The sequence below is a fragment of the Enhydra lutris genome, unplaced genomic scaffold (assembly GCF_002288905.1).
Source record: "Enhydra lutris kenyoni isolate GAN:26980312 unplaced genomic scaffold, ASM228890v2 scaffoldscaffold36, whole genome shotgun sequence".
Classification (NCBI taxonomy): domain Eukaryota; kingdom Metazoa; phylum Chordata; class Mammalia; order Carnivora; family Mustelidae; genus Enhydra; species Enhydra lutris.
Window position 1 is genome coordinate 13,057,016 of NW_019154120.1, and position 23,673 is coordinate 13,080,688.

Sequence of the window (23,673 nt, forward strand, 5' to 3'; positions counted from 1 at the left end):
CCATGAAGTAGACATATGGATGGGCAGGACCAACCAACTGAAGTTGTAGCAAAAGATCCCACCAGTTTTTCCATACTATTTCCTCACAGACCTGACCCTCACTCTCCCCGGATGCTTGCTTCAAACCTCAGCAGTTATGAGTCCTACCATGGCTGTCCAGGAATCCCTACCAACAGACAAGAATGCCCATGCTTCTGAACAGCATGGCTGCCATCAGAATGCACACTCCTTTACCCTCTTCCTATATCTTTACTGCCTAAGGACAGAGTCTAGAAGTATGTCATTTTTGAATGGCAATAAGTGGGAATGGGGTTAATCAGAAAAAATCAGCTTCTTAAAAAAACATAGATAGATAGATAGATAGATAGATAGAGACATACCACTGCATACTGGTTAATATGACTCCCCCCAAAAATAGTCTCTAAAAGACATAATAGTTATTTCAGGCATGACAGGTTAGCATTTAAAATTATTTTGATTGGAAGCCTTTTTACATCTCTTAAATCATGTCACATTAATACATTTGTGCCATATTCATGGATTCTACATTTGCTGAAAATCGAATAGCTGCGAGGTCTAGTATTATGCACCACAGTGCCATGCTATAGACTATTCCAGATTTATTTCGTTCCTATTCAGGTGAAAGTCTTTTGTGATAAAAAACAATTCAATAACCTGCTTATAAAATCCTAAGTGAGTTCAGCTTGGTCTATTGATTCTCAATTTATTTTTGATCTGTTTTGTGAACTTAAATCTTAGTACTTAAAATTGTTTAAAATGACCTTATCAGACTATGCGTCTGTAAAAGTAACTTGCGTGTGTAATAAATTAGCAACATTGAACCAAATCAGATTTATATTTAAAAAGCATTCTTTCTATTCATTGCTAATTTGCTTGGCCTAGCAAAGGAAGTACTAGTAGTCCACAACTGGTCAGAGGAGAACAATCACACTGTACAGCCATGTTGTATTTATTTATTCTGACAAACAGAGAATAAACTATACACCACGTGAACTATATACTGTAAATAACAAATGGCAAAGTTCAAAGATACATAATGTTGGAAAAACTATGTACATGTTAAGTCTTTATCAAGGAAAAAAAGTCTCTATCAAGGGAAGCCCAAAAGATAGGAACTTGAAATTATTAATGAAATATCTCAGTTGTCCCCCAATCCCAAATCTGTATTTTTTTGGCATCTAAATTCAACACTGATTTCAAATCAGATATGTGGAAGGAAACTCTCCAGTGTCTTCTTAGGTCAGCAGGGAAAGGTTATCCTTCACACTGACATTCAGTAGCTGGGCTGTCTTCCAAGCCCATTTTGCAATGAAACTGGAATAACTGGGATAACTATAGAGTTTCAGGCAAATCCCTAGGCTGTTTCCACATTGTCATTACCAGAAGTTCCCCGACATGATGCCCAGCTCCAGGTTGCAAGGGGATATGGGGATGGGAGTGGGGAGGCGGGGAGGAATGATGGGAATGAGTTGGGGCAGAAGGAGAATGAACTTAGAAATACATGAGGCACACAGTGGTAGATAGGCTAAAGCAGAGTCAGGATAATCAACCAAGTGTCTGCAAAGGGTCAAGTCTCCAAAATCATCTGCCGATCGATATTAAAAGGAAATAAACACAAAGGAAACACCACATGTTTCAATTACACCTAAATCTATCCTCTTGTGGTGGCTCCTTAATGTGGTAGGGACTACTATAATAGAAACCAACTGGATTTTCAAGGGCAAGACACTTTGCCACTAAACAAGATGATGTCATCCTTCCTGATGACGAAGAGGAACGGGCGATCAGCTCTGAACACCCTGGACTCGGGCAGCTGCTTTTCTACGATGTTATTTCCTGTGGCAGCAGTGGCCTCCGTGCCCTCCTCAGTGACCTCGATGTAGGACTTATGCATCATTTTGGACACATACAGACGGCCTCCTGAAGCTATACCAGAGAGATCAGCTCTGGATTCATCAAAGATGTCTTTCAGCCCTAGGGCTCTTAAGTGGTGTTTGATTTCATAGTTCTTCTCTATCTTGAACTGAGGAAGAAACACCTCAACATACTGAGAGCTCATTTTTCTTGGATTGGTCCACTCCATTAGATTCTGAAAGGTCAGTCTGTTTTCAATCTGTAGGAATATTGAAAAGGCAATTCAATATGCTTAAGGGACAGATAAAACACCAACTACAAAGATAGATGGTTTTCCATAATTATTCTCTTCTGGATATTTGAGTGAAAGTATGTCAATGGGTCCAGAGGATTCTGAAAATGGGAAATTATTAGCACAAATAGTTCAAGCACTCTTTAACAAATCATGTTTAATTTTCTCTGCTATGACAAGGTGTGACTTACTTGTATTTCAAGGCATTTCTTTTCTCTGCCCACATATGAACAAATACAGCCAAAGTGGAACAACGGGCAGGTGAAGGAATTAGGGTAGCAGAGATCATCAGAGGGTGAAAGGAGCTCAGTGGTCATTTAAGTCAGCATTTCTTGACCATTTCCCATCATGAACGACATAGAAAATGGTAATGTTTGCATAGCTTGCCAGAATAACCAATGGAACGGCAGGTGGCCCAAAGCAAGGAGCCCAGAGCTCTAGCTTCCAGTGTTTAGGTGATCAGTACCTACTAGCACAGTCGCCTACACCTCTGGGGGGCTTGGATCCAAATACATCCTCCTACTCAACACATGGGACAAGTGAAGTTCAAGACATTGTAGGAAATATGCCAAATTGCATAGCTGGGCACGTCAGTTACATAGCTAGGAGCCCACGGCCCTCTCTCTAGCACCACTGCTGCCCTCAATGATTCCCAAATGGAATGCACCAACTCTTGAATACTGATAATTGATCAGGGACTAGTCCAGATGTACACAGGGAAGATTTTTCATGCACATTGCTTATAAATCTTATATGTAGATATTTATTCTCAAATTCAGTCTTACTGGAATTTTAAAGAGCTTTTCACAGTTATCCTTATCAAGGACCTAAATTTGTTTAATCAAATTTTGTCTGATTAAAATTTTATGTGTGTAAATTATCCAGTTTATGGTTAATCTATAATAACTTCTCACTCTGAATTAGAATTGCTTCCTCATTTAGCTCACTATAAAGCCAACTTCCCCATTATTTCATTACATAGGATTATATAGGTCTATAGGATAATGTAGGAATGTAGATTTATACTCATCTGATCTAAACATTATTAGGAAGATCTATTACAGAAAAGAAAAACTTAGACAATAAGTATAAGAACAAATGTATCTTTCATGTTATCTGCCATTTGTTTTACATGGGCTAATTTTTCTGTTATGGTAGATTATTTGAAGTTAAAATAACTGATGTACGCTAAAATCTAATTGTGACAATGATTGTCAAGTGAATTATTGGTTTAATATGAGTATCAATAATTTATATTGTCACTTTAGGTTTAACAATAGCAACTTCATGACATTCCTCTTGCTGTTCATCAAAAAAGGTAATTAAAATGAAACTAAATGAAAATCATTACAATGATTCAGTGGTTTTGTCCATTTAGAAATGGTATTTCTAAAGTTCTAAAATCATGTTTCTAAATCATAGAAAAAGGATGGATAGAAGTTATGCCTCTAGGTAGGAGGAGAACTTCTTTATATTCTTTGTAGTTTCCCAGTTATTTTACAAGCAAGAGTCAACATTTTACTAATCAAAACACAAAAAAATATTTTAAACTTTAGGTGTAACATTTTAGGGTAGCTGATAGGTGTGTACACACACACATATTTGTACATATGTATGTATCTATCAGATAAATTGATCAAATTCCATGACTCTCCTTTTCCTGCCCCACATGACTGCTGTATGGATCAAATGAGATAACATAAATGCAGCTCAGAGTACATGGCCTGGCACATAGTAGATGCTCAATGAATGGTGTCTATTATTACTTTTGATTGGAAATACAGAGAGGGATGTTGACACCCAGGCTTCTGGGATTTCAGGTCACAGGCTCAGGAGGCTATTACTGATAGGCCTGAAAAAAGATCAGGATCTGAGATATGGTGATTCTTCCTGGCTTTGCAGGACTAGCACTCTTTGCCTCTTGTGCCATGCTGGTCTATTGTCCTAGTCACACCAGTCACAGGGCAGTCCTTAACTTCTGCTTTTCCCAGAGCCACAGCAGCTCAGAAGAGACCATACATTTCAACGCACAAAGGCCCAGGACTCCAGACCCCACAGTATCATTCCTGCCTGAAAATTGTCTGTTCAAATTCCAATAATACATGAAACACTATTTTCATGGCCAAGTGCAAAGACCTAAACTCATGCCATTTTCTCTCCAAAGCTGAGATTTGAGAGGGTTCCAATTTCATAGCTGTTCAACTAAAACTATGTTAAATGGAAATAAGTCAATCTCAGTAACAACAGCACCTGGCACAGAGTAGGTACTCCTTAAATATTTGTCAAATGAATAGGGGTAAATCTCTAATTCTTACAACCCAAAATTGTAAAGTTGATGCATAAAAACACAATCAATAATATCCTACAAATCTTCTAATTCCCCAATAGTGAAAGTGGCAGTAGCAACTTACTTGGGACAGGTCATTTTCAGGCAGCACAATGAACATGCTTACGCCACCATGATACTTGAGCTCAAGAACCTGTAGGGGTGGGTCTCTAATGACAGAAAAATTGAACTTCCGTTCTTGATGCATCATGGCAACTGCTTTCCGAGGACACTGAAAGTCAAGTCACAAAACAATTTTTATTAATCTACCTTATTTCACTTATAAGAATAGTGTTTCAGTTTTCATTTGGTTGATCCTGTAGATTTTTCCTGAATTTTGCCAATAGTGGTTGCAGTGGTTCACGGCTTAGGGGTACAAGCGCAGACTTTGAGATTAACTGCCTGAATTTAAAACTTCCAGCATGCAATTTTGGGTGAGTTACGTCACCTTTCTGTGCCTCCCTTTCTTCATCAATATAATGGAGGTAAAACAGTCTCTACTGTTCAGGACTGTTGTAAAGATCATGTGAGTTAATGTACTTAGAACTTGGTTCATTTCTTTGCACTTAGCATTTTATCTGAAAATGTCTATATAGTAAGCAACAAATAATTATTAAATAGCATTATAATCAAAAATGGATGCTATAGATTTTTTATTTTTATAAGACCTCATTCTTTCTTTCTTTTTTTTTAAGATTTTTATTTATTTATTTGACAGAGAGAGAACACAATCAGGGAGAGTGGGAGAGGGAAAAACAGGCTTCCTGTTGAGCAGAGAGCCGGATGCGTGGCTCAATCCCAGGACCCTGGGATCATGCACCAAAGGCAGAAGCTTAACAACTGAGCCACCGAGGTGCCCCTAAGACCTCATTCTTAAATTGTGTGGTTTTGATAGTATGGGTCTGTAATTGACTTCTGATGAAAGAAAAAAAAATCTATACTATTCATAGTGATACTTATCACTCATTCAGCGATCTTTGATTTCTACCAGCTCTCACCACTCCTGTATCTAAAAGTTCTGATGTGGAAGACTGCAGAAAGAACATTTCAATAAATAAAACTAAATTTAAAAGTTTCTGAGTTTCTCTGTTTCAACACAAAAGGTTGAGTGACTGAAAGAAACTTTAGAGGTCAGTTAGTGGAATCGCCTCATTTGTGAGGATGGGAAGGTCTGCAGTGGTTAAGTGAACTTGCCTAAGACAAAGCAGATTGGCACTGGAGAAGGCAAGGACCCCAACACAGTATTTCTGACTCCAAAGCCCCTGATGTTTCTACTATCCCATAAGATTATTGTGTACAAATTGGTAACACACACACACACACACACACACACACACACACACAAAAGAATATATGTCTTACAAAAGTTGGTTAAGACTAACACTTGGGGGACACCCGGGTGGCTCAGTTGTTAAGAGTCTGCCTTCGGCTCAGGTCATGACTGCAAGGTCCTGGGATCAAACCCCTCATCGGCTCCCTACTGGGCAGGAAGTTTGCTTCTCCCTCTCCCACTCCCCCTGCTCGTGTTCCCTCTCTCGCTGTGTCTCTCTCTGTTAAATAAATAAATAAAATCTTTTTAAATTTTTTAAAAAAAGACTGATACTTGAGAATGCATAACTTTACTAAACATAACTTTTTCCTTTGTAAAATGAAACACATCCTGGCTTTGACTCAGGAAAAACCACTGATGTTAAATGACTAGAATTATCTACCCCATAGTTAGAATCACAAAAAATGAAAAGCACACTTTTGTAATATTTTCTTCTTATAGGCATCCAACTAGATTATCTTAAAATGAATTCACATGTTATTACCTTTCTCAAATTTGAACATATTTTAAGAAATATCAATTTATGGGGCACCTCCAATAGTGTACCATAACCTGCATTATCAGGAAAATAGGTTGTTTTATAAGCAAGTCACCATATAGTATTGGGTAACCTATAGAAGAAATAAGTAAAGAAATGATGAATCCATCATTTGTCTATGCAAATACCATAATTTCTGCAAAGGAATATTATGACCAAAAAACCTTTTTTTAAGATCTTATATTTATTTGGGAGAGAAAGCACAGAGGAGAGTAAGAGGGAGAAGCAAACTTCTCACTGAGCAGAGAGCCTGATGTGGGGCTTGATCTCAGGACCCTGACCCTGAGATCATGACCTAAGCCAAAGGCAGATGCTTAACCAACTGAGACACCCAGGTCTCCTGGCAAAAAAAAAAAAAAAAATCTAAAAAGTATTCCCATACCTTGGGAGATTTGAACAGGCAATTTACAGTTTCATTTTTGGTGAAGGCCAGCTCCCACTTGCCTTTGAAGTACACAGCATTCACCAGCACCATTACAGCCGAAGAACTTATGCTACCTGCTCGAAAGATGTTCTTAATTTTGCCTTTTGAAATATAAATGGAGAAAATATGTTAAGTTTTAATGTATTTTTAAATTTTTTTTTAGATTTATTTATTTGGGAGAGAAGAAGAGAGAGCAGGGGAAGGGACAGAGGCAGAGGGAGAGATAATCTCAAGCAGACTCCCCACTGAGGATGCCCCCTCCACCCCCGCCGTGGTAGGGCTTGATCTCACCACCCCGAGATCACAGTCTGAGCCGAAATCAAGAAGTGAATGCTTAACCAACTGAGCCACCCAAGTGTCCCATTAAAATAATTTTTTAAAAAAGACATGTGAACATGATATTTTCCTTACAACATAATTATAATAACAATGATATTGTAATAACCTATGAGCAATTCCTCCATCCAGTACTCTCTGAACACTTTATGCACACTGTTTGATTTAATCCTCACAAAATCTCTGTGAGGTGGACACTTTTCTGTTGAGGAAGCTGAAACACAGAGAGATGAAGTAATTCATACAAAATCACATAACAAGAAAGTTAGGGCACCAGGATTCTGACCCAGAAAGACAATTCCCAAAGCCCCTCCTTGCTGTTAAGCACCAAACTACCTTTACTGCCTAGGCAAGGCCACAGCACTTCAGATATGATTTAACTCCATTCTGTTGGACTAATTTCTTCCTTCCTTCTGCATGAACAAGATTTTTCTGGATGTCAACCCTATTCTCGATACTTGAATCACCAACCATGAAAGGCACAGTCCTTGCCATCATTGGGCTCATGGTGCGCTGCAGGGGAGCAGCTGTACACATGGGTACCACAGCCACATGCTGAGTGTGCTGTGGGGGCACAGATGAGGGGCCCCCATCTCAGGCTTGGCCCTCTGCTTGAGCTGATGGCAAGGTGGGAGGGGGAGAGAATCTGCATACAGCAGAGGCTGTTTACCCAAACACATGGAAACACGGAAGAGCACAGTGTATTTGTAGAAACCCTAAGTCATTCCAATGCGTAGGGAAAGTAGGGTTGGAAAGGTTAGAGGCAGGGGCCAATAATGAAGAGCCTTGAATATCTGGTAATAATTTTGGGTTATCCTGAAGGCAATGAAAGATAGTTGTTCAGGATTCATTGGAAGATAAGAAAGGACATGGTCATGATGGGTCACATTTACCTTTGAAGAGGACTGTTTTGGTAGTGTGTGGAGGGTGGAGTTGGGGTGATAGGACTTGGGCGGGTTTGTTGGAATGTTGACAGCATTGAAGTGTGCCCTCCAAATGAGTTTTGAGAACTAATGCTTATCAAAATAAGAATAATTTTTGAAATATATTTGCATGAAAAAAGAAGGAAGAGAAATGAATAATTGGTCCAGATGGAAAAAGATACTAGCAATCTGATACCCTTAAAAACTACACACTAAATAGAATTCCATTCAGTTATTAGGAAAAGCAATTACACAGTTCCTCTTCATTTGTGAATAGTATATTTGGAACATGTGGTGGCTAATGGTCCAAGTAACCCTCTACTGAGGTAATGATGAATGAATAAACAAAAGAAAACTGGGACACTCTATTCTTGTTCCCAGGACGAGTTGTAGTATGTCAAATGTTTCTAAGTCACATGTTTCATACTTTTTTTTTTTTTTAAAGATTTTATTTATTTATTTGACAGAGAGAAATCACAAGCAGGCAGAGAGGCAGGCAGAGAGAAAGGAGGAAGCAGGCTCCCTGCTGAGCAGAAAGCCCGATGCGGGGCTTGAACCCAGGACCTGGGATCATGACCTGAGCCGAAGGCAGCGGCTCAACCCACTGAGCCACCCAGGCGCCCTGATGTTTCATACTTTTGAGACAGAACCACACTCAGCAAATACTTGTATAATGTTCAGAGTATAAATCCAAGTCAAGCCTTAAGTAAAGAAATGACTAGGTTTGGGATCAATTGATTAACAAAATAGCAATGAATACATTTCCTTATTTGTTTTGAACTCAACAAGAACATCTGCTGGAACTCAGTTTTTAGCTGTATGAAAACACTTACCAATAAAGCAATGTACTTTTTCTGGAAGGTACCACTTTTGTCACATACATTATTTTGTTACATGAAGAGGGTTTTAAATGAAAGATAAACAATGCATCTTTTAGAGGAAGCAATGATATAAAATATATTTCCCAAATAGTAATTTATGAATGGTCATAATGAAATCAATATTTGTTTCATAGGCTTGTTTCTCAATCCAATGAGATAATGTAATAGGTAAGATTTCTGAAAAGTATAAAGCATTCAAATTATTAAGATTATTCAGAACCACATTGTGGACAAATATTAAAGCAATTCTCTTTCTTCTTTTATTTAATAATTTATTTGATGTAACCAATATAACCTAAATATTACCATTCCACCAAATAGTAAATATAAAAAACTATTAAGGATGTTTACATTCTTTACTTCCTACTTGACCTATGCAATTAAATGGTCATAAAAATTGCAAAGTATTCTCTAAAAATATGGGAGATAGAATGTGAAGGAAAAAAATATAAACACAGATGTGAACGTAGACTCCGAACATAACTAGGTCAACTTATTTTTTGTGCATAAAGCCAAGGACTAGAATAGAAAATGGGAAAAGGAAGCATTGATTTTTTGAGGTGCTAGGATTGTGTTAAAAAACATATACCATCAAATTTACCATCTTAACAGATCAGTTGTATTAACCATATATGCCTTGTGGTATATCACATTTTCAGAACTTACTTCACTTTACAAAACTGAAACTCTAAATACATCAAACAACTCCCCTTCACACAACAATCCCCAAAGCCTGGTAACCACTATTCTTGGTTTTTTTTTTAATTGAAGTATAATTAACATACAGTGTTATATTAAGTTTCAGGTATACAATATAATAATCCAATAATTCTACATATTACTCAATGCTTATCAAGTTAATTGTACTCACCTATTTCTCCCATCCCCCAACCCACACCTCGCCTAACCATCTCTTTGTTCTCTGTATTTAAAAGTCGGTTTTTTGTTTGTCTCTTTTTTTCTTTGTTTTGTTTCTTAAATTCCACACGTAAATGAAATGATATTTGCCTTTCTCTGTCTGACTTATTTCACTTAGCATTATACCCTTTAGGTCTGTCCACATTGTTGCAAATGGTAATATCTCATCCTTTTTATGGCTGAGTAATATTCCTATCTATCTATGAGATATATATCACAACTTATTCATCCATTAATCTACTGATGGACATGTGGGATGCTTCCACATCTTGGCTACTGTAAATAACAGTGCAATAACCACAGGCATACATGTATTTTTTCAAATCAGTGTTTTTCATTTCCTTTGGATAAATACCTAGTAGTGGAATTACTAGATGATACTGATAGCTCTGTTTTTAACTTTTGAGGTACCTCCATTATGTTTTCCATAGTGGTTGCACCAATTTGTCTTACCACCAAGAGTGCATGAGTAATATTCAATAGCATCAATCATTACTTTGGATTAGGAGGAACTGTTCCTTGCATGTTTTACAAAAGATTCAGCTCTAAAGTTGGCCATTCTCAGTATTCACATATCACTGGAAAATCTTGTAAAAAAAAAAAAATAAGGTTGCACTCACCATGTGTTTCATTTTCAATCCATTTATTGATTTTATATCTGGTATCTTCTACATCATTTGTGAAGTCAACTCGTTCCACTTTGGCATTGTATAATTTTTCAGCACACTCAATATAGTTCTATAAATATAAATAATTACAGTTCTGTAAGTGATACATAGTTCTTATAGTCACAAGTCACCATTAACTAAGCATATAAAAACTCTGTTTTTCAACTTGTCTCTTCATTTCCACCATTTTACTCAAAGACTCATTCCCCACTCAAAGATGAGGAAATATGGATAGAAATATGAAAATATGGCCGGATAGGGTGCTGGAGAACCTGAAATTGAATTTGCACAGCAAGCACACTATTTGAACCTAAGTTTATCTGAAGTGGATTAGGGGAGGCTAACAGGGATTATGGCTAAAGCCCACTTCCTTGGCTTTAGCACTGTTTTCTCACCATAAGTACTTCAACAGTGTCCTTGCTCATCTCCCTTGCTTGTGTCACCTGCTTCCTACTGAAAGCATTAAGAAGGTTTCCAGGCAACTTCTTATACTTAAGATAAAGCTCAAGCCCCTGGACCTGGCCTGCATTTGAAAGAAAAAAAAAAAGAAGTCAAGTTGAAGAGGATGAGCAGAAAAGGCAAGGCCCCAAGCAGTAGTACACTCAGAGGAGTAAGAGTATCTTTGCACACTCAGGAGACCCACAGGAATTTGTGATGACTGAAGCATGTGGTGAAAGGGGAAAATGGAGGACAGGAGCCAGGACAGAGGAAGAGCATGACTGTCTTGTTTCCCTGGAAAAGGAGCTTTCATTTTATTTTAGGGAGAGTTATTAAAAGGATTTAAACAGGAGAGTAATATAATTAAATATGCATTTCATAAAGGTGACTCTGAAATCAGCATAGGAAAAAAAATGAATGGAAATAGAGGGACTTACTAAAATGTCCTTATAATTTATCTTTAGGACTATAAAGAGGTCTTGAACTGAAGCACTGGCAGTTTCCAGGGCCATAGGGAGGACAAAACAAATTTTAGAGATACACTAAGAAGGTAGAACTAACTCTTTCTTGTCCCCTACCCTTCCCTTTCCTTGTTGAACAGCTGAGACTCAAAGCCATTAGGAGGGGCAAATCTAGGTAGGTACACATCTCAGGGTGGGGAGGACCAGTGTGGCAGAGCTGGATGGATGGCAGAGCTCCATCATGGTGAGGAGAAATTCAACACAAAGTATTAGCAGCCAAAGGAGACAAAGAACACATTGCCTTGTCAGGAATGCCCAGCTCTGGAATTCAAGCTTAGGCAGAATCCAGAGGCATTCCTGAGGAGGGGTGGCCTCATGCAGGTGTTAGATCCTAAATAGTGTGAAGTGGACAATCTTGTGGGGTGTCAAAGCCCAAAAAAAGTGACAGGAACACAGGAACATCTCTGTGGTGGGCAACCACCATGGGATGCAGGGGACTAAGACGAGGGAAGACGTATACTCCTAGTGTGTGTGTGTGTGTGTGTGTGTGTGTGTGTGTGTGTGTGTGTGTGTGTGTATGCAGCCTAGCATGGAGGGGCAGATTTCTCATGGAATGAAGAAGGTGTTTTCACATTGGGAGGAGCACCAGCATCCATCAGTGATGGGAAATGGGTTACATAGAGGGAGATTGATCAAGCAAGTAAATATGTAAGAATAATAGAGCCAGATTTCTCAATGATGGAGAAGGGAGTTAAACAAACACAGAAAAATAGAAAAAAAAATGAACCCTGTGGTGTTTGATGGAAATTGGAGATATCAGTAGGAACTCATGGGTTTCGCTATATTTGGGTAAAAAGATGAACATTGATTTAATATGTGCATGTATTTTCCTAAAAAGGAACTAGGGCTCCTGGAGAAATGGCTGATTCTAGGGCTGAGGCAGGGAAAGAAGATGAGATTGGAAATTCTCATGGTGCCAGAAAGAAAGTGCTCAAATGAGGTGGGCATGTCAAACAAATATAGATGTCAATAGAAGGGATAATTTGAGCATGAAAATAATATGATGGATTAACCCTTTGGCTAAAACAAGACACCATGGGTCCATATTATTATAAATAAACAAATAAATACCTTTTATCAAGAATGAGAGATTTACACAGCCTGAAAGCCATTCCTCACAAGATACTTAACAACAAAGAGAAAAAGAGTAACTTCACAGCAGAGAAACCCAGCATACATCCCTGTAATCATGTGACCAAAGATGGCAGGACAAGCAACAGGATAAATCAGAATCCTGCCAGTGTGCCACAGGGATAACACAACAAAAATAAACAGGCTTCGTTGGACGTTTCCATCAAATCTGGTGCAAATGTTAGCTAATACTATGGTGATAATTCTTGCATAATATGTAAGTGAATCAAATCAACATGTTCTATACCTTAAACTTATACTATATTATATATCAATCATAATTCAGAAATGCTAGGAGAAAATAGGACTCTAATCATGAAGACATATCCAAAAAACCCACACTGAAAGGCATTCTAAAATATAACTGGCCTAAAACTGGACACTAAATAATCATCAAAAGTGTCAAGATCATGAAAGTCAAGACAGGCTATGAACTGTTCCAAACCGAAGGAGACTAAAAGTGAGTCAACAACAGAATATAATGATTGATTCTGAGCTAAGTCCTTTGCTATGAGGGATGATGTTGGGCTGATTGGTGACACCCAAAAGGATCTGAAGATGGGCTGAATGTACACTGTTAGCTTCCTGATCTTGATGGTTGTATGGTGACTATGTAGAAGAATGCCATTGTAGGAATTACATGAAAGTATTCAAACATGATAAAGCATCTTAAATGCTTCAGGAGGAAAGTGTTCTTTCTATAATACTTGGAACTTCTATGTGAGTTTTAAATTATGTCAAATAACTTTTCTTTGAAAGTAGAAGGAAAATCAATTAACGCTTCTTCACTGATGGACAGTGAAGCTCCAGGGAAAGGAAATGTCAAAGTTGATCAAAATACCTGGTAGGTCATTCACTGAAAGAGAACCCAGAGGAAAGAGAATATGTGGGGATAAGAGAGATGCTGTGTTGAAGAACCTGTAAATGCCCACTTGAAGACTGGCAGTAGGCAGGCAGAAAGATGAGCATGACATTGAGAGTGAGGAATGAATGAGCTGTGGAGGTACGGAGGACAACATCAAGTTAAACTTTCAAAGTCAATCATCTCTTCTTAGGTGAGACAGTAGACTCAAAATGGAAGAGGCCAGAGGGCAGAACCCTGAAGAGCAACAGTATTTCAGAGATGAATAAAGGAATAAAGATAAACAAAGGAAAGTGAAATGAAGAGAAGGTAGAAAACCAGGAGAAATCAATGCCATAGAAACCATGAGAGGAGAAAGTTTCAGGGATCTCCAATAGCATTGAATACTAAAGAGGCAGGTAAGACCCAGACTGCAAAGTGCCCATAGCTTGGTGTCCACTGGAAGCCATTAGTCACCTTGGTAAGAGCAGCTTCAGGAGAATGTGGAAGGTAGAAGCTAGTTTGCAATAGATGGAGCAGTGAGAGAGGGTGAAAAAAATGGATTCTGCCTGTACATATCATCCTTCAGATAATATTTTTCAAGTTTAGACTGTCAGAGTGAGAAACACAGAAATGGAAAGAGAATCATGGGGTAACTTTAAAAAACAAGGAGAGAAAAATTGAGATGATGAGTATCTGGAGCACATTTATACGTGATGAAGAAGAAGAAAACAGAGTGACAGAAGTTCAGGAAAAATACAGAAACAGCACCAAGAAACTGGGGGCAAGGGAGAGGGTGAGGTGGCAAGGAGAAATGGAGGACTTATCCATTAAGCAAAGTGTTCCCCCTGATATTGAAGGGAAAAGGGAAAGGGAGCAGGGTGTTATTTGGGGTATGGATCTGCCCTGATTGCCTATTTTCTTTGTCAAGTAGAAGACAAGTGGAGATGGAAATTTATTGCTTAAATAGGAAAATTACATTGTTAAAATGTCTACACCGCCTAGAGCAATCTATACTTTCAATGCCATCCTGATCAAAATTCCACTGGCATTTTTCAAAGAGCTGGAGCAAACAATCCTAAAATTTGTATGGAACCAGAAGAGACCCCGAATTGCTAAGGAAATGTTGAAAAAGAAAAACAATACTGGAGGCATCACATTGCCTGATTTCAAGCTTTACTACAAAGCTGTGATCACCAACACAGCATGGTACTGGCACAAGATCAGTGAAACAGAGTAGAGAGCCCAGATATGGACCCTCAGCTTTATGGTCAAATAATCTTCAACACAGTAGGAAAAAATATACAGTGGAAAAAGGATAATCTCTTCAATAAATTGTGCTGGGAAAATTGGACAGCTATGTGTAGAAGAATGAAACTTGACCATTCTCTTAAACCATACACAAAGATAAACTCAAAATGGATAAAAGACCTCAACATGAGGCAGGAATCCATCAGAATCCTAGAGGAGAACATAGGCAGTAACCTCTTTGACTTTGGCTACAGCAACTTCTTTCAAGATATGTCTCCAAAGGCAAAGGAAACAAAAGCGAAAATGAACTTTTGGGACTTCATCAAGATCAAAAGCTTCTGCATAGCAAAGGAAACAGTCAACAAAACAAAGAGGCAACCCACGGAATGGGAGAAGATATTCACAAATGACACTACAGACAAAGGGCTGCTATCCAAGATTTACAAAGAACTCCTCAAACTCAACACACAAAAAACAGATAATCACATCAAAAAATGGGCAGAAGACATGAACAGACACTTCTCCAAAGAAGATATACAAATGGCTAACAGACACCTGAAAAAATGTTCAACATCATTAGCCATCAGGGAGATTCAAATCAAAACTACACTGAGATATCCCCTTATACCAGTTAGAATGGTCAAAATAAACAAGAAAGTAAACAACATGTGTTGGAGAGGATGTGGAGAAAGGGGAACCCTCTTACACTGTTGGTGGGAATGCAAGTAAGTTGGTGCAGCCACTTTGGAAAACAGTGTGGAGATTCCTTAAGAAATTAAAAATAGAGCTTCCCTATGATCCTGCAATTGCACTACTGGGTATTTACCCCAAAGATACAGATGTAGTGAAAAGAAGGGCCATATGTACTCCAATGTTCATAGCAGCAATGGCCACAGTTGCCAAACTGTGGAAGGAACCAAGATGCCCTTCAACGGAAGAATGAATAAAAAAGATATGGTCCATATATACAATGGAGTATTATGCCTCCATCAGAAAGGATGAATACCAAACTTTTGTAGCAACATGGACGGGACTGGAAGAGATTATGCTGAGTGAAATAAGTCAAGCAGAGAGAGTCAATTATCATATGGTTTCACTTACTTGTGGAGCATAAGGAATAACACAGAGGACATTGGGAGATGGGCATGTGAAGTGAGTTGGGGGAAATTGGAGGGTGAGACGAACCATGAGAGACTGTGGACTCTGAGAAACAAACTGAAGGTTTTGGAAGGGAGGCGGGTAGGGGGAAGGGTGAGCCTGGTAGTGGGTATTAAGGAGGGCACATATTGCATGGAGCACTGGGCGTGGTGATTAAACAATGAATTCTGGGACACTGAAAAGAAATTAAAAAAAAAAAAGAAAGTGCATTATTCTGAGGCAGATTTGTTTCTACCTATAGAAGAGAAGCTGGAATATAAGACAACTCAAGTCTAATTTTTTTCTCTAGACACAATTTGTTCCAAGAACTTATATGATGTATTCACCTTTAAGAAAGAGACACTGTTGTTTTGTCTCTTAAAAATTCTTCCATTAATTTTAAGAAGATCAAATGGTCTATCCAGAGCTAAAATATTCATCCTATGTATATTACAACATGTATTTCCATTTCAGTATTAAAGTAAGTTCCATTTCAGTATTAAAGTAAGTTCTCTATTTAAAAAAGAGAGAGAGAGAGAGAGAGAAGAAGAAGCTTGAAAGCTAAAAGTGCTTGTGTAGTATGGGAATTCTATTTTTGAGGTGAACACAACAAATGGCTATAAAATTTAGGAGCTAAGTCCCAGTGTTGGGTTTTGGGTAGGCGGAGAGCAGTAGGCGTGCAGGCAGTCACCTCAGGAACCCAGAGCAGCAATTCTGAGGAGCACAGGGGTGTCACCCTGAGGTCTCAGGTTATCCCAGATGACCCAGACGTCCACCCACCCACCCACCCCACCCAAAGGCAGTGGTGACACCCTGTTACTGCTGTGATTCTGATAACCAGGGGAAGCAGGATGTGCACTAAAGAAAACCCAGGGCCATTTCCACCAACTCCCATGGCTTCTAGTCCTTACCTGAGCTCCCACAGCACTGGGCCCTTTTCCTTCTCCAGGACCAACTAAACAAATCTAAGAAAGCAGAGATTAGAGCTCCTGGTATAGACCTAGTTGAAACTGATGGTGGCCATAAGGAGTTGCTGGGAAATGGAGAGAAACAGAAGAGCTTTCAGAAACTGGTGTGAGGAATGAGAGAAATTACTGTGAGTGCCCAGCTGACTGCTGGACAGCATGGAGGACACCTAGCAGGGCTAGGAGCCTGTGGTTTCCTGGTGGTGACCGCACACACCGAGGCTTGGCACAAGTGTCACCTATGGGCCGAGGCACAGTTCCTGAGGGAAGTCATGGGACTGATCCGGGTGGGGCTATGTTTGGGGAGAGAGAGAGCTCATATGTTGAGAGATGATTAGAGATGGAAAAATTGCATAACTCGATGCAGTTGAAGAACAGGTAGAGTGGGACTGAAATAATGAGAGAATGAGAAGCATGAAATAATGTGGCCACTGCCAGGGCAACTCCAGTTGTAGACTGGAGTGGAACAGTTCTGGGTGTTGATGAGTTTCAGGGTGGGGCTTGGGCATTTGTTACTGTAATGGCATAGGGAGAGAGGGTCAGGAGACTGTAAGGAGGGAAACTGAGCTCACAGCTGGCTGTTACAGGGACACTGAAGTCACCCTCAATGGTGGCAGAGCTTGGGGCAATAGGGAATGACATTCACAGAGGTCTGACCAAGACAGATTTAGCACAGATTCAGGGAGGAGAGTGGAGAAAAGTATCAGAGATGGCGGCTGGGTCTTCTCCATTCATTTTGTAAAGAAAATTTATACATTATTATTTTCCTCAGATATCTTCCTCAGTTCAAATACACTCCTTCATATTCAAATATGAGTAAAAAAACTGTTACACAACAAAATGTAGAAAATTTGGAGACGACCTATCTTTGTACTGCACTGACAACTGAAAGGCAAGTCATGCTTTTAATCAAAAGTAGTTTTTAGAATAGCTGTGTTTGTAAATGTTTGGGAGGGAAAACAATGGCAGCGTCTATTTTCCATGCTGGTGATTGGATCGCACCTTTCCTGTGCTGGGTGCATACACTGAGTCCCAGATTAAGGAATATGGAAATGTGCTATAAATAGTAACATGACAGACACATCAACTTCCAGGTTAAAAGGGTTAACAGTCCCTCAGGGAGTCCGCAGTACGTGTGGGAAAAGAGACACGAGATGTGGAGTTGAACATACAAGGCGGCCCTGGAAAGCTTGTGTAGGATTCTTTTGGAAAGATTAAAACACGAAGTGGCCTAGTGCTTCATACCTGGCAGGCTGCCGAAGGGCTTGGGCGCGGTGTAGGAGGGGACAAAGATCTGTGTGGGTGACAGACAGGAGACAATAATGGTTGGGTGGAGCACGGACAGCTGGCACAGACACAAGTGGAGATCAGCCAGAGATGTCACGGAAGCAGAGCTTTATGGTCGTCTGACGAGTGGAGAATTACAGGGAGCACAAACACGCCCTGAAAATCATGGCCACTGCAGCTGCTGAACTGCATTAACCAGCTTCCGGCTGTCACCGCGACAGTGGCTGTACGCATGCGCAGAGCATGCGACGAGCCCGGGAGCCTCTAGGGTACAGTCTGGGTCTCCCTGGTCTTTGCGTGAGCAGAAAGCCACGGTGAGTGAACTGAAAGCACGGAAACCACCCAGTAACATGGAAACTTCACCCGCTGACCTCACGTGAGCCAGACCCTGCCTTTGGACCAGCCTGAGCCGCTCCTCCGCCAGCAGCTGGCTGTATCCGCCATGTCCCCTACCAGGACACTCACGGCCGTAAATGATCCCATGGCGAAGTTACTGTTGGCAGGAGGGGTGAAAGGGCGTGGCTGAGAACAGAGGAGGTGAACTCAGCCCTGGGGATCCACAACGATCCCAGGAGACACAAAGCTCAGAGGAAAAGTGGCTAGACTTTTTCCTCTGCTGCCCACGGATGACCCTAAGTGGGCTGCCTGCTCCTCCCTCCCCATCACTGCCAGAGGACCTGGTCTCCTGTTTTGGAGCCTCTCAGTCTGGGGACCCTGAATATGGGGAGTGCTCAGCTCCAGTAAAGCTGTACTCTAGAAATAGGAGAGATGTTTCAAAGACGTCTGGGAACATAATTAGCAGCTATTAAAAAAAAAAAAAAATCACCACTGTATGCTCTGTAGAAAGACAAAAGCCTTTTGCAGATGATGGATTGAACTGGGGTCCAGAGTGGAAATAACCTGTGACAGGGGAGGCCACACTTACCTTATGAAAGTCAAACACTTTTTCTGCAAAAAGACCATTGGCGATGTGGAGTTCGTAATCCCTATGGGATGTGTTTATATCAGAGAGAACTCTTTTCAGTTGAGACTGAAGTCCCGGCTGTTATTAAAAAGATGCATAAAAATGTATTACAGGATTGCAAATATATCCACACTCTTATTTACACATAACATAAGATATGTATATTATACCATGAAAGAACTGAAAAATAATGATGTTTGTAAATTCAGCAACACCACCTCTATTTACAATTTCTTGCCCTTTCTCAAATAGTACCTGTGATCAAAGTTAATTACAAATTTTACTAAAATAGTTAACTTGAGTGCTCACTTCGGCAGCACATACAAAATAATTAACTTAAGAATAAAATTATTAACAGCAGATAATGAATTTGCCTTGCATGTATACTAAATAATTCATTTTACCAATATAAGTTGGCTGTGAATATCAAAGGGTAAAGCAAAACATTTATTTCCAAACTATCTTGCCAAAATCTGACCAAAACAGAAGTAAAATATTGGTAAGTTAATAATTAACACTGTCCTTGAGATGTCACAAGTTGGAAATCTGAGTGAGACACATTCCTTTGCTTTGAAGGATGGTAAGCATAATTAAATATATCAGTGCGATAGTGATTTCTCTAAAGTCAGTCTCACACTCTCTTTCCCTGAAAGAACACGTTGTCTTTACCTGAGCCTGAGAAGAGCTTCCCCATCCCGAGGCTGTGTTGAAGTGAAGCATCTGCAAACAGGGAGTAAGGAAATCAGTTAGCAGGTCCTGCTCGAGGGGAAGGGACCCCACAAAATAAAGGAAGGAAGGGACTCATTGTTAGTGGTTGTGTTTGCATGTGTGTTTCGTAGCAAAAAAATAGGTAGCAATTGACTTGGTTAGAACACAGATCATGACTGTGATCTACTGACAGAACACAGATCATGACTGTGATCTACTGACAGAACACAGATCATGACTGTGATCTACTGACAGAACACAGATCATGCATTGGGGAAAGCGCCCAGCAGCTGGCAGAGTGAATAAATCGATGGCTACAAAATGAATTGTGTCTACAAATCATTTTGGTTTGCTCACTCTCATGGAGCAATTTAACAATTACTCACTGATTAAACCTAGACAAGGATTTAAAAAGTATCAAATGAGAAATTTTATTTGCCCACATGGCAGGCAAGATTAAGGCTAATGATGCAGGCACGAAGATATAAAAGAGAGACAAAGGTACTGGATATCTAGGAAATCCTAAATGAAGCGAAATTGGGACTTGAGAGATGTGAAAACAAAATAAAACAAAAAAGATCCTACAATTATTTGAAATTAAGTAGTTTTAGGCTTTTCCTTTTCCAGTGTGGCTCTCATAATCCCATTATTCTACTAATTGCTATTCTGCCCAAGCTTTAATTTTCTATTGCACTTTATCTATTATCTATTATCTATTGCACTTTTAATTTCCCCAGGCCCTTATGTCCATGGGATCTGAAACACAAAACGGCTTCTCTACAAGGAAGTGATAAAGGGTGCTACGCAGTGATAATCATTTATGCAGCCATCTGGAGCAAAATGAATGCGCACTGACAGAGACAGGTAAGATTTTCTGTAAAGAGATGTAGTTTTCTTTAAGGCGTCATATGCAGGGGCGCCTGCGTGGCCCGGAAGGTTAAGAGTCTGCCTTTGGCTCGGGTTATGATCCCAGTGTCCTGGAATGGAGCCCCAGGTCAGGCTTCCTGCTCAGCATGGAGTCTGTTTCTCCCTCCCCCTCTGCCTGCCGCTCCCCCTGCTTGTGGTCTCTCTGTCTTTATCTCTCTCAAATGAATAAATAAAATCTTAAAAAAAGAGGGGAAGGTCATGTGTGCTATACTTGAACCATATCCCTGGTGGGAGGTAGAAGTACAGAGAAGAGGTAAAGGACCACTCTGACACTGGGTAAAGAAATTATGGATGGGAATCTAATTAAGTCAATGTTATTATTTGTGTGTCTGTGGAGGCATTCAGCTTCAAGACTTTGGACCCCTAATCAATAGCACCATCTTATTGGCTAGGGCGAAATGGAAGAGCTATGTAAGATAGATGAAAACGTATGAAGGCAATGAGTGTCATTATTAGTCTTAATAGGTCACAGAGAATTGGAACCTACCTTAATTTCTACATCCTCTTAATCTGAAATAATAATTAACATGAGATGGAGTAAGAGATAAGGCAAAGGCAACAAGGCAAATTTGATATACAAATTAGTAGTCAATTTAAAATTCACTGGTGGGGTATCTGCAGGCATGGAGGCACCATGCTTCATGCCCCAGATGTCATTCTGTCCCCCAGGTTCGATGCCACTGTGGAATATGAAACATATCAGGTTCCTTTCTCATTTTGCCTTGGCATTGGATAGACTGGTATTTGGGAATATATGGAGGTACCAGAAACATAAAATATCATGGGACAGTGTCAGGACTCAAAAATGCTAATGTCTTTTCTGAACTAATTTTTGTGGAACCAAGGAAATATTGTAAAAATTATATGAATCCCCAGAAGTCATTCTTGTTAACTTTTTGAAAAAAACTTTAACGAGTAAAAGTATTTAATATTATTCTTTGATCATTTATAATTTTACTCTATTTTTATAATAATCTAGTTGTCTCTTCTGACATTCCTAATTGGCTTTTAGTAAACTGGGCTGGTACAATATTGAGGTGATGCATATATTTTTTTTATATTTTCAAAAATTCTAAGATATTACAAATTCAACAATAAAACTACCACGACTAAAGGTGAATAGTGATACTAGTAAATATTCAAATGTAACAGGTATTAAATAAAATATCAAAGGGCATATTCATCACAATCCAAAATGCCGGCAGTCCTGTGCTCTCATATCCCCTGACTGACCCTATGAAGGAAAATCAGAATTTCTTTTTCTTGTTCATAACTGATAACATATTCAGATAATGGCAAATAAGGAAAATCATGGGCCGTCACAATTTAAGAAATTTTAGGATCTTCTGACTGAAGTTTAAAAAAAAAAAAAGATTATGAATTGTTGCATCCCAGTCGCCTTCCACCTGTGTATTCATGACAAATTATAAAACTATTATGTTTTCTCACAAAAGTGGTAGAATAAGTAACATATTAAAATTATTTTTTGAAATGTCGGTAAAACCCAATTATTTTAAAGAAAATTCTTATTTGGGTGCCTGGGTGGCTCAGTTGGTTAGGCAACTGCCTTCGGCTCAGGTCATGATCCGGGAGACCTGGGATAGAGTCCCGCACCGGGCTCCCAGCTCCGTGGGGAGTCTGCCGCTCCCTCTGACCTCTCCTCTAATGCTCTCTCTCAATCTGTGTCTCTCTCTCTCTCTCTCAAATAAATAAATAAAATCTTAAAAAAAAAGAAAATTCATATTTGTATACCTTCTAAATAACACTGTAATATAAAGACATGATTAAAGATAAAAAAAATTATGACATACTTTATCTCAATGAAATGTTATGTGAAAGAAAAGAGGAGAGTAGGTAGCTCAAAGAAAAAAAAATATGTTTGAAAAAGCACTATATTAGTGTGAGCAGAAGTGTTTCTGTCTGTTGCCAAACTCCTGTTTACTAGAAGGATCACCAAATCATTTTCTGTAAGCTATAAAACAAAATCCTTGAGGTCACTAATTTAGAAGGGAAGAAATAAAAGGTTTCTGGATCTTTATTTTGCTTGGTTTTGTTTTATATACAAGGGCCTGGTTTTTAAGCTGTGGAGTTGGGAGAGGTGGTTTGGATAAGAACTTTGAATACTTCCTTGTGGCTATCTGTTTCTGGCCAAGAAAACGTGGATATGCATTTCTTGGAAAACACATTACATCTTCAAACTAGGAGGATGCTCCTGCGAATACATGGGAGGTAATGCTCCATGGGTATGGGAAGCAGCCCTTCCCACTCACGAGCTGCCACGATGGGCCCCGAGGCTCTCGGAAGCAGAGGCACAGGACATCCTTACAGTGACAGTGGCATTCTCCCTCAAAGGACAAGGGGGCTTCAGTTGCACCAAATACAAGTATCCAGGAGTGAACATTGAAGGATGAATTGCTGCCTTCTTAATTAAGACAGTTATTAAGTACTAGATTCGGAAAACATCTGTTTATATAGAATAAGATGGAATGAGAGCCTAAAGTCAGTCTTGCTTATTTACCCCCTGAAATAACACAGCCCTATGGAGATAATCCCTGGGCAACAAAGGTCAAAAGAGAAAACTTAAGCAACTCAGGGCTGAGCTATGATTCCTTTAAAACAAAGAGAAGCAACACCACCACCACCACCACCAAATACCACTTTGGCCTAAAGGCCTTTGTAGCAAGCTGTGTTCCCACTCTTGCTTGAGCACCTTATCATTTTGATAAGGACCTTGTTCTCTTTTTACCAACTTATTACTTGAAATGATAATGTAGGCTATGTGCCTATGTTTGGTGTTTTAAGGCTGTGACATATTTTCCAAGTGTTTCAGTCCTGAAAAAATAAATAAGGTTTAGCTTTAAATAAAAAAATTAAAATAAAATAAAAAACATTATATTAAAATATATTTTATATATTTTATGTATTATGTATATAATAGGTAATATATATTATATACATATGTATATAAAATATATATATATTCTGTTTCACT

The 23,673-nt window shown here is 39.2% G+C and overlaps 1 protein-coding gene across 2 annotated transcripts in view; it reads right to left on the minus strand.

Annotated features, from left to right (window-relative positions):
* Positions 1–960: 960 nt before the first annotated feature.
* LOC111154296 (serpin family B member 7) overlaps positions 961–23,673 on the minus strand; it is a 31,145-nt gene continuing 8,432 nt past the window's right edge. Inside the window, exons 3-8 of one of the 2 annotated variants that reach the window (XM_022513802.1) lie at positions 19,716–19,766; positions 19,008–19,124; positions 10,464–10,581; positions 6,744–6,886; positions 4,579–4,725; positions 961–2,134 (exon numbers count right to left, since the gene is read on the minus strand). In XM_022513802.1, coding sequence (XP_022369510.1) covers positions 1,736–2,134; positions 4,579–4,725; positions 6,744–6,886; positions 10,464–10,581; positions 19,008–19,124; positions 19,716–19,766 — 975 coding nt within the window. In that variant the 3' untranslated portion in view covers positions 961–1,735. The remainder of the gene's footprint in view (positions 2,135–4,578; positions 4,726–6,743; positions 6,887–10,463; positions 10,582–19,007; positions 19,125–19,715; positions 19,767–23,673) is intronic. The other variant, XM_022513803.1, reaches the window with a different exon arrangement.